This window comes from Neltuma alba, unplaced genomic scaffold, assembly GCF_004799145.2.
Source record: "Neltuma alba isolate B1F8T4 unplaced genomic scaffold, ASM479914v2 tig00012402_pilon, whole genome shotgun sequence".
In the NCBI taxonomy this organism is placed as follows: domain Eukaryota; kingdom Viridiplantae; phylum Streptophyta; class Magnoliopsida; order Fabales; family Fabaceae; genus Neltuma; species Neltuma alba.
The window spans coordinates 579,520-591,052 of record NW_021636895.1 but is presented as its reverse complement, the minus strand read 5'-3'; the positions used below and the strand labels follow the sequence as shown (position 1 = coordinate 591,052).

The following is an 11,533-nucleotide window of genomic DNA, read 5'->3' as shown; positions in this document are numbered from 1 at the left end:
AATTTTTTTAATCTAATTAAATTAGTTAAAGAAGTAAGGACCAAAAAAGTACTCCTCCGGTCCTTAATATAAGACTCAACTTTTGAGTTGATTTTGGTCATAAATATAAGACCCATTTTTCATATTTATCAATTTTCTCTAAATTACCCTTATGGATACTCCCTCAACCATAATCAAGTAGAAGAGGGAGATGGGGTATTAAGAAAGATGATTATGGTGTTTTAGAAAAAATGTGTCACTTTTCTTATAATTAACTTACCTAAGTTCCTTAATCTAGTCAAATTAGTTAAATGGGTCTCATATTAAGGACCGGAGGAGTAATATTATAACGGCGGCGAAAGAGTGATCAGAGTTCAAAATGCGATGGTTGCCACATAAGGAACATAGATATACGGAACAGAGCATGATATAGACATGCATGTATATAACAAAATGGTTCAGGTATAATTTGATGTACCAGGTCGTCTCTAATACAAATATCAGATATTCATAAGGGATAAAACAACTCCATTGTCAAGGATCTGTGCTGCTTAGCAACTATTCACACTTCAATCTTCTCATCAGAAATCTCTCTGGTTGATCTAAAAGAGCTTTTGCTGGTTCTGGAACGAGATCTCTGTGCCTCTAGCCTTGCTTCAAGAAGTTTCGCCATCAACGTGTTTTCCTTCACTCCCCTAGGCAATTTCGAAAAAGATTCAGACTTGTTCAAATCAGAGAGACTTAATTTTGATTTCCTCTCTTCTACAGGGCTGCCATTGCCTGTTACCACAGATTGCACGTGAGAATCTTCCCTGCAAATACTCTCAGGATGTACTTTATCGCCTTCCGACGACACAGAGCTGTTCCCGACCACATTATCAAGCCGGTGACTCGAGCTCGTTCTCCTTGTCTGGAGCCTATCGCTTTCTTGTGGACCTTGTGTTGCTTCACACGCAGTTGATACTTCAGGGTCATGTGACATGTTTTCTTGGAAGTGACTGGACCTGGTGAAATCCTCAGCCTGAACTTGTTTGGTTGATGAACTTCCAATTCCTCTATCTTCTAGGCGGACATCTGCAATTTTCAGATCAGAAAAATTGGCGCCAATAGAATCTTCCTCGGCCATATTCCGAGGTGCGCTTGTAGCCTCCTTTAGTGGAAAGGAATCCGACGAATGCTGACATGGGTAGATTTCCTTCAGCTCCTTTGGAAAGGAGTTACCATATTCTTTGCAATCCATCGAGCGGGTCGCATGAAGAAATGTCTCGATATCGAAACCTAGCTTGTCAACAATGGAACTGCTCTCTTCAGAGTCACCCCCAACTCTGGCCAGCTTCATTTGTGCACGCTCATCGAGCCAAGCTTCTGAAATATGAAGGATTAGCTTATCAAGGCTATGATCTCTGCCAACCTGGCCCTTCTCAGACTTCAACCTCCTCAGGGAACGTACCTCTTGTTCGTAGGCTCTAATTCCTTTGGCAAACTCATCACACAAATTCTCTAACAGGATCCGAGCTTCTCTCTCCCTTTCGAGCTCTCTCAAAGAACCAGAAAAAGACGACTTCATCTGAGAAAGCTCCCGAGCCAGTTTCCTGTGCAGGCTTTCTGAGTGCTTTCTTAACCTCCTCTCATCTTCTAGCTCTTCCTTCACTGATTGAAATGCAGCTTTAATTTTGTCAAATTCTTTGATGTTCTTCCTAACAAGCTTGTCCTCCGTTACTCTCTTCATCAGATCCTCCATCCCTTGCCTATTCATTTGCTTCTCTCGTAGCAACTCCTTAACCCGGGCACGAGAAAGGTCCAGTTCCATTTTTAGGGCTTTCACTACTGATATGCTTGAAGCATGATGTTCTTCAAGACTCCATATTCGGTTGAGTACCTTGAGTAACTCTCTTGATGTTTTAATGTTGCAACTTGACTCTCCCATTCTCCTTCCTTTGAAGTTGAAGGAACTCGTAGGAGTCACCGCCTGATTATATGGCGCCACCTGTTTTAAGCAAAATAACACCGTCTCTTTACATAAGCAGGAAAGGATGAAATAACATTTAATGTCTTTCTGATCTCCAGAATATTCACAGAAAGATCATTGATGAAGATAAATACACCAGGACTTGATAATTTGGGTATGAAGTTCCTTTAATAAATTTCAGAGCTACAACCAAAATTGTTAAATGATAGACTGACAGACCATATGATGCTTCAGTTCTTATGAACCAGAGAGAGATCGTTGAAGTGATCTTTGGTAGGAAAAAAGGTCAAAGGTAAACCATAATATTTCAGTTCTAAAAGGTAAACAAATTCTGAGAAAGAACCCACGGATTATGGGTCTGAGAGCGTAGAATAAATGTTTGGAGGCAAGATAATCCAAAATGTTACCATAAAATAAAGCACAAGTTCCTTGGAATGGCCACTCTAACTCCACAGCTTTTCCCAGAATGATCAAGTCAGAAAAGCATTTCAATCATAAAAAACTTTCTCCAATAAATTTCTAACACATTGCGTCTGATGCTGAACTCAAGAATGTACTTCCAATTATGTGATGTGTAAATTTGGCGTTTGCTGATATGATCATGCCACCAGATTTTACAACTCAAATTCTTAGGCAAAAATACACAAGAAATCACGTTTCTTTCAATTGTAGCAATGCACCAATCAGTTCACAAACAATAAATGCTTACTTCCAGGGAGCCACTGTGACTTGCAGGCGACAAAGGCTCCAAAACACAGCCATCTCTGTCAACTGATCTGTGGCTCTGAACAGGCAAAGTCGCAACATGTCTAGTCAAGCTACTCGGAGAAGCTGGCTGCAAGGAGGCACATGGTAAGTCATACTATTCATAACCTATGATCCCCCTATCTGGTTATGTTAAATATGCATAATCTAAAACATTTAACCTGGTTGTAGGGGAAATTGCTCTAATGTAACTTCTCTATATCATTTGACAGGACTTTTAGGTTAATAATTTATCCAATGATTTGGTTGTCATTAGAGTACAATGGCTATCGCACGGTCCATAAAATCAACCCTATCTAATGAGGTAAAGCTCGTTGTTGTTGGTGTTTGTTGGGAATGTGTATTGCTTCCTTGCTTCATTTTTGAAGCGGAGGTTATAAAGTAGGTGAAGGAAGTAAGCTGTACATATTCTCAACAAACAATATAGAGGGAATGATATAAAGTAAGTCCACCTACCACTCAGTATAGCAGCACCGTAGAAGAGTGTTTTAGGCCTCGATGACCACCTCCGAAATGCGAATTTAGTGTTACTTTTGAATGGATATTAATAGACTTTTGTCTTAGATTATGCAAATTGAACAAACTAGATAGATGGACCCCATGCGCCACACGGTATCAAAAACTGAAACCATAGCAAAATTTGAAAACTATATGAACAACAGGTCACCTCTTCATGAAACGCTCTTACCTAGTTGTCAGGAGATTGGACATAGACTATATTAGTCCATATTGTCAGAGAAAGGCTAGAGAGCCATAAGGTTCATAGAAATAACCATACTTTGATGCTCATTTGCTCCTTATAAGAAGCAAGCTTCAAAGCACATGGGAAGAATATGAAGAAGGAAAGAATTTGTTTTCAATTTCTCGAGTGTTGACAGCTATGTTCTTCAATAACGTAATAGGATTGTAAAAATGATCCAAATATTATATTTCTATCGGAGAACCTCACAGTAAACACATTAACAACTTTACGAAGCCTTATAAAGAATCAACTATCAATCATAAATTAAAAAAAAAAAAAAACAGAAAAACTGCCATAGATTCATACGTGTAAGAAGCAACCCGCTTGCAAGAGTTTTGCATAACAAGCTGTGAACTGAAGGAAATAATTAGAAAACAAACAACGCTGTGAAGCAGAAGATCTGGCCAAGGGCATCACTGAAAGCCCCAGTAAATGTTAAATAACCACAAAAAAGCAGCAGACTTCTACAAATTCGAGATGGAAAAAACCAGGCCATTAGTGCTTAATGAAGCAGCACAAATATGAAGAAAATGGCAATATAAAAACTAACAGTAACTAAAAGGCAGAGAACTGAGCAGAAGCTAAGATGAAACCTGATCAGTGGGCCTCTGTGGATGCTCGTTCTTATGGCGGCGGCGGCGGCGGCGGCGGATTCTGGTGGCCGGTTTGGTCATACTGGGAAGTGGGGCCTGAATCTGAAGGGGTTGAAGTTCCCAGAGGTTCGCACAGAGCTTTCTGGCAGAAATAGTAGAGGGGGGAAAGTCGACGAATTCTCGAACGTGGTCGTTTTTGCTGCCACTGTGAAGGTGAGACGAAGAAGAAAGCTCAAGCCTCCATGTGGGCGGAGGAGTGGAAGGGCCACCTCTTAACCCCACCAAAACGCCCCGTTTTAACTTGTCCGCCATGAACCCTTCTTCTTCCCTCCTTTTACCCTCTTTTTCTGTAACTTCCATTCTTCTCTCTGAGCATTCAAATTTCAAATTCAAGCCTTGATTTTTTCTTTTTGCCCTTTAAAAGCAATTGATTGATTGATTAGAAAGCTGAATGCTGGCATACCATCTTTCTGCTTCATGCTTGACAATGCCATATGTCCACCATTTCTTCGAGCAAGTTACCTCGCCGGGTTAACTGCAAGTCGTCTTCTTGTCTACGAAATTTCGGCCACCTCAGGATTAGGGTCCCACACAAATAAAAACCTTATTCGAGCATCTTAATACTGTCGACTTTTGTCTCCGCCCAAGGCGATTACTTGTTTGTCCTCTTAAACAAGATGCTTACCTTTGTCAATACTGACATCATTGAAACAGAGTAACTTCCATTGAACTTTATTATCGATTATCAATTATAGTACAAAATATCAATTAAAATTAACTCTGGTTTATGCTTTTTAAACTGTATCACTTGAAATGATGCTGGGCCAGCTAAACCTAAGGAATGCTACGGATCCCATCTATGTATGACCAGGACTTATAGGAGGTATTTATTGAAACATGCGTGGAAGAAAGAAAAGCACGTGGCAGCTATAATAGTAGTAGTGATAATAAATAAATACTAATAATGGTATTTAAAATTTAAAAATTAATTAATTAGTATATAAGTAAATTCACTTTTTATTTTTCTTTATGAATAAAACTGCTTGCCAATACAATTTAAAAGATGATAGCGAAGAAAAAGCATGTTAAACACATTAGGATGATTCCTTTTAGGAAAATGAAACATAGATGGACTTCGTGTCCTAAATTTTAGCATATGGGGGTCCCTCATTTTAGCCCCCACATCACAGAGGCATTGACAATTATTAAGTTCTCAACATTCCACAGCATCCTGAAAAAGCCCACGAGAACAAATATTCCAATTTTTTTAAAGTTTATTTAGCATAAGTTATTTTAAACGGATTTTTTATTTTTGAAATAATTTATAAAACTCAGGCAAGGGTCCAATATGACGAAGCATCCTATGAATTGTTGGTGTGGCATATGAACTGCACGAAGAATTGAGAAGAAGGGGAGGACCACAGTTATGGACCACTTTTGTGTGCATTTCCATGGTCCAAAAACAACATGCGTCCCTTTGACTGACAGCGACAGCATGCATGCCTCCCTTTGCATCCCGACATTTGTCATAATTATGCGATGTTGTGCCAACAGTTTCTCATTTCATTCCTTCTCTATATTCCCACCTCTCAATTTATAACTATACGAAGCATTGTTAAACAATAAATATAGATTTTTTTTAGTGAGAGTTTGAATCTTATGTTATGAAAGACTAATATCTTCTGTTAAGTCTACCTCTCGTTCTCATTGGTTATGAGTTACCAATGCGTTATATGTATATATGATGTTACATTTTCCAAGGAATAACTGCGTGGACTCTTAAACTTGGGCTAAAATTCAAATAAAAATAAAGATCGAAGTCAAGCAATCCCATGGATCGGGAGAGGCCACCAACGGATCAATAACAACATAGGCAGATAGGCCCAACAAGAACAAGAAAAGCCCAATTGAGTCCCATGGTTATGGGCCTTTTTGTTTTCGTTTTCATTCATTTCAATACCGCATCAGTCACCAATAGAGCCGGGAAAACGGGCCGAGCCCATCGGGCCGGCCCGTTTAGGCCCTGAAATACGAGGGCCGGGCTTGATATTTCTCTTAAAATGAGAAACAAGCCCTGGAGGGCTGGCCCTGGAGGGCGAGGGCTTAAAAGGGCCGGCCCTGGAGGGCCGCGGGCCGGCCCTTTTAAGCCCTTTTATAATTTTTTTTATTTTTTAAATTTTTATATAATATTAATGTTATTAATTTTTTAATTGTTAATAATATTTCAAATATTTAGTTATTATTATCATTTTAAAATTAAATTTAGTTTTAGACAATAATTTATCTAATTAAATTTTTAAAAATCGGTTAATTTGGACTTTAATAATGATTTGATTTATATTATATTGTTGATATTTTTAAACTATATATATTTGATAATAGAATATTTTATGCTTATATAACTTGTGATTCTATAATTTGAATTATAAATTCATGAGTTTCAACAACAATGTTTCTCACATTAAAGTAAAATAATATTAGATTGCAAAATTCAAAAATAAAATCTTATAAAGAAGAAAAACTTGATATTTTTGTTACAAAAGAAAAGCATACCTATGAAGAAAAGTAATTAATTATAGTGATGATGAAGTTTCAAAAGATTAATGATAGTATTTATTTATTGCACAATTGTATTATAGATAAAACTTTTAGATGTTGTTATCTTGTTAATGAAGTTTTAGATATTCTTAGATGTGATGAATATTTATATATGATGATATTTTATATTTGGACTTAATTTTATTCATATTTATGTCTTTTATTAATAATTTATTGGTTTATTTTTATATTTTTATAAAAAAATTGATAAATATAAAAAAATAGTATTTTTCCTTAAACGGGCCAAAGCCCGCGGGCCGGCCTGGCCCATAGCTTAAGGGGGGCTTAGCAAATTGGGGTATTTTTAAAATTTCAGCCCTGGAGGGCGGCCTTTTAAGCTCGCCAGCCCTCACCAATGGGGGCTGGGTTTAACAAAAAGATTAGTCCCTCACAACGTGACAAATCAAGATTCGAATCCCTCTTGGGAGAGGTGTCCACATTTAGTGTCAGACAGTACCTCAAATAGGATTACCTCTAACAAGATACATCTCCAGAGATCTGAATAAGCTCGCTGATGCGTTGGTCAAACAAGGTCTTGCAATTTCAGCTTTTATAGATTCCTGTCCTGATAGCCCAGGGAGCCTGATGGAAACTGAGAAAATGCGAGCCAATCCCTTTTAGTTTATTCTTGAGTTCTCTAGGCTTTTAGCCTTCTCTTGTATTAAAAAGAAGTTAATATAATTTTTAGCTTCTTAAGTCTGTCTTTATTTTAACTTTAATCTCTCAAATTTTAAATCATAGATTTATGTTAAAAACAATTTCAAATTATAGGTTTTGATCCCTTTAAGAACAAAATAGTCTAAGTTTTTATTAGATTATGGGGACTAATATTTTAAATGAAAAGAAACTTGAGCGACCAAAATTTATAATTTGAAACCTAAGAGATCAAAAATCAAAATAAGGGCAAACTTGAGGGACAAGTTTGTACCCTTAAAAAAATTGATGAAATTTACTATGATGTTCACACAATCACACTTATCATGAAGGTGTTTGGATGAAAACCAAATCATGGTTTTAGAAGTATTTTTACGGTATACGAAGTAAATATGTGAAAAAATTTATCTCATTCTGTGAAAAAGTGTTTTTGAAAAGTGTTTTTTTAAGTTCCCAAACACCCCCAAATCTCATGTAACATGCGTAAAAAAAATATAATTTTTGGAACTAAATCATTTTCAGCTCCACTTCAACGTATTTTTAATAATTTTTCAAACAAAATTATACTACCAAATCAACATGAGTATTTTAAAAAATGTTCTGGGATAAGTATAAAAATATTATTATTTGGAATACTTTATTTTAACTAAATTTTTTTGTTATATAGAAAATGAAGAAACTTTGTTTCCAATGTTGACATAATTATATAATTTTTCACGCATTATATAAAAATAATGTATATTATTAATATTAATAATCGGACTTGTTTTTATTTTTATAAATATTTGATATTATTTATTTCAAGTCATTATTTTATTTCACAAGATTTTCAATTATTATTTATTGTTCTGTTAATTTCTTGCTCAGGTGACCAATAACAGAACTTGTGAGCCGATTTTGCGTAATATACATCTGTCATGAAATTGCCGCTCCGGCAAAACCTGATAGAAAAAATTATAATATGATCATATTTTGAAATCATTGTATATTATAAAAAATTTAAATTTTATTATCTCTCATTTAAAATTTAACAATTTTTAAATTTTATCCTTATTTAATATGTATCATAACTCATTTAAATAAAATTATACATTTATATAAAAAATTTATCTTAATATTATTTAAACAAAATCAACATAATAATAAATAATAAATAAAATTATATGCCTCCCTTACACATGCAATGCTAGTACGCTGGTCAAAATATATACAAATATGCGTGTGTATATATATATAGAGAGAGAGAGAGAGAGAGGATATGGGAGTACACTGCGATCTTTCCCAGTTCTCTGCTTGTATGAGTTACCGTGAAAGATTCTATTTGTTGTTTTTCTGATTAGGGTTCTCACCGATTCGGTTCCAGCGCAATGAAATTGGCAGCTCTGAAATCTGTGGATAATGCGCACGATGAGTCCGTGTGGGCGGTCACGTGGGTTCCCGCCACAAGTTCTCGATCTCCCCTTCTTCTCACTGGCTCGCTGGACGAGACTGTGAGGCTGTGGCGGTCCGATGATCTCGTCCCTGAGCGCACCAACACCGGCCACTGCCTCGGTGTTGCTTCTGTGGCAGCTCATCCTCTCGGCTCAATTGCTGCTTCCTCTTCCCTCGATAGCTTTGTCAGGGTTTTCGATGTCGATTCCAATGCCACTATCGCTACTCTGGAAGCTCCTCCGTCTGAAGTGTGGCAATTGAAATTCGATCCCAAGGTAATTGAGCTTCCGATCTTACATGAAATTTTAAGTTTTCAAGCTTCTCGATTTATTATGGAGTAAATACGTCATATGGTCTCTGAGATATATTCACCCGAAGCTTTTGTACTGAAATATGCTGTTACGGAATTCATGACTTACTAGTCTCTCTGATGCCATTAGATTTGGATCCCATTGTATACTTACAAAACCTATTTACAAAGTTTCTGAGCCTGTAAATATGAAAGTTTTTACATTTATGTGGAGGTTATGTCCTAAATAATACTGGAAAATCTAATTTTTCACGTTTAATGTATAATTGAACCGCAAGGACTGTGTTTTGTTGATTTGAAAGTGCATCAAGGGTAGAAATCCTGAAATGGTTTTTTTTTTGTTGGGGGGGGGGGGTTTGGGGGGACCCTGTGTTTTAGCTTGAGCCATTGCCAGTTATACTAAACTAGCTCGACCGGTCAAGTGCTAGGTTGATTTCTCAAAATCTTCTATATACTCCACCTAAAATCTTTCATTTGAGGATCTTTCTGCGAGAGAAACTTATTCGTATTTGCAGTTGATTTGGGAACACCTGGTAACAGTCACTATTCGTGCATATAACCCCATTTCTCTTTAATATAGAAGGCTCAAGATATGCTTCATGTATGAAATTGTCCCTGAGTTGGTAAAAGTAAAACTATTTATCGGCATTCTTACTGGCTTAAAAGTTGAATATATCAAATCCCTCAATTTGTTAGATTTATTACCTAGAACTTCAAATCCCTCAGTTTTCTAGATTTTTTACACGTATGGGTTTGTTTATAAAACTTAAAATCTATGATCCCCTTTAGTTAGTGGAGCTTCTTAAACTCAGAGAGCAAGTTCGATCAAAATCAGGAATAGAATCTATTTGCAATCGAAATGCTGGCTTTCGTGCTATGCAATGTGTTTTATTCTCAGCAATTAACATTTCGTTTTAATAAAAAGCATATCTGGGTGAAGAAAAGATTTTGTCCCCATTTGACGTAGTTGGCTTTAATTTGACCAAAACATGGAAAAATTATGAGAAGTGTTCATTCGAAAGCTCATCTTCCTTGCTACTGATGTAACACGGTGTAGCCTTACCCTCTCCTTTACATTAAATGCCATGGTGATTGTTGGTTGACTTTCGACTTCTGTAATATATTTTGCTGAATATGTGCATTGTCTATTTGCTTCATCAAAATCTTTATTACACGAACTGGATTAGCTACTCTTAGAAATGAACTCGTTTGTCATACATTGTGATTAGCGATTGCAGTGCTTCCTATAAGTTTGAGCTGTGTTTTCTTCTGCATGTCTGGTTGCATGTTCTGTTTCAACCTTTATCTCAGTCATATGCTAGTCTCGTAACCCAAATCTTGATTTGAAATTTAGGAATGGCAAGTTTTCTGGTCATGTCACAATTATCACAATGTTGCATTTATGTAATCGGTGCATAACTAACTACCGCCTGCCTTCCACATCACACACCATACGTTGGACTATCGGAATTTTCTTATTCTGATGGTTCTATCTCACTTTTTCTTCATTCCTTCATTGGTGATGAAAAAAATATCTGAAGCTTTAGAATTAAACTACGGAGCTCCTTCTTCCTTCACAATTTGCTAAGCAATATATTTTGCTTATGGAGCTTATCATTGTAGAGTTATCCTATGTCTCTTAGTCTGAGCTGGCCATGACAATTCCCTGTGATAGCAAAACTAGAAAAATTCTATCAACTTGGTTATTTGACATTTCTAACAACCCTACCCTATTGTCAGGGTTCCATCCTGGCAGTTGCTGGTGGAAGTAGTGCTTCAGTCAAGCTTTGGGACACTTCCACATGGGAGCTTGTTGCCACTCTATCTATTCCTCGTCCAGAAGGGCCCAAGCCAACTGACAGAAGCAGCAGTAAAAAGTTTGTCCTATCAGTTGCATGGAGCCCTGATGGTAAACGGCTTGCTTGTGGCTCAATGGATGGCACCCTATCTGTCTTTGACGTAGCTCGTGGCAAATTTTTACATCACCTTGAAGGCCACCACATGCCGGTGCGTTCACTTGCATATTCGCCCTACGATCCGAGGCTGCTGTTTACAGCTTCAGATGATGCACATGTCCACATGTATGATGCTGATGGAGGAAGCCTAGTTTCATCCATGTCAGGTCACGCTAGCTGGGTACTATGCCTAGATGTTAGCCCAGACGGGTCGGCTGTTGCCACAGGTTCAAGCGATAAAACTGTGAGACTCTGGGATCTGAACATGAGAGCTGCTGTGCAGACGATGAGCAACCATACAGACCAAGTGTGGGGAGTGGCATTTAGGCCACCTGGAGGCAGTAATGTTCGAGTTGGTCGGCTTGCCAGTGTATCAGATGATAAGAGCATAACGTTGTGTGATTATTCCTGAGGTCAGGTAGGCACTTAGAGACGTATTCCCTGGATTTGCAATGTGTACTGAAATGGTCGTTTTTAAGAAAAATAGGCTTAGTTTTATATTATGTACTGGAAATTATGATCGAGTTTCTCTTTGCA

The 11,533-nt window shown here is 37.1% G+C and overlaps 2 protein-coding genes across 2 annotated transcripts; one reads left to right on the top strand and one right to left on the bottom strand.

Moving 5' to 3' along the window:
• Positions 1–367: 367 nt before the first annotated feature.
• On the bottom strand, positions 368–4,211 carry LOC114726712 (uncharacterized protein At5g41620-like). Its single transcript, XM_028913391.1, has 3 exons — positions 4,049–4,211; positions 2,658–2,783; positions 368–1,966 (listed from the first exon to the last, which is right to left on the bottom strand). The coding sequence occupies exons 1-3, from the start codon at positions 4,127–4,129 to the stop codon at positions 542–544; spliced, it is 1,632 nt and encodes a 543-aa protein (XP_028769224.1). The 5' UTR covers positions 4,130–4,211; the 3' UTR covers positions 368–541.
• Positions 4,212–8,614: 4,403 nt separating this feature from the next.
• On the top strand, positions 8,615–11,533 carry LOC114726737 (WD repeat-containing protein VIP3-like). The gene is made up of 2 exons (XM_028913419.1): positions 8,615–9,006; positions 10,782–11,533. The coding sequence occupies exons 1-2, from the start codon at positions 8,668–8,670 to the stop codon at positions 11,406–11,408; spliced, it is 966 nt and encodes a 321-aa protein (XP_028769252.1). The 5' UTR covers positions 8,615–8,667; the 3' UTR covers positions 11,409–11,533.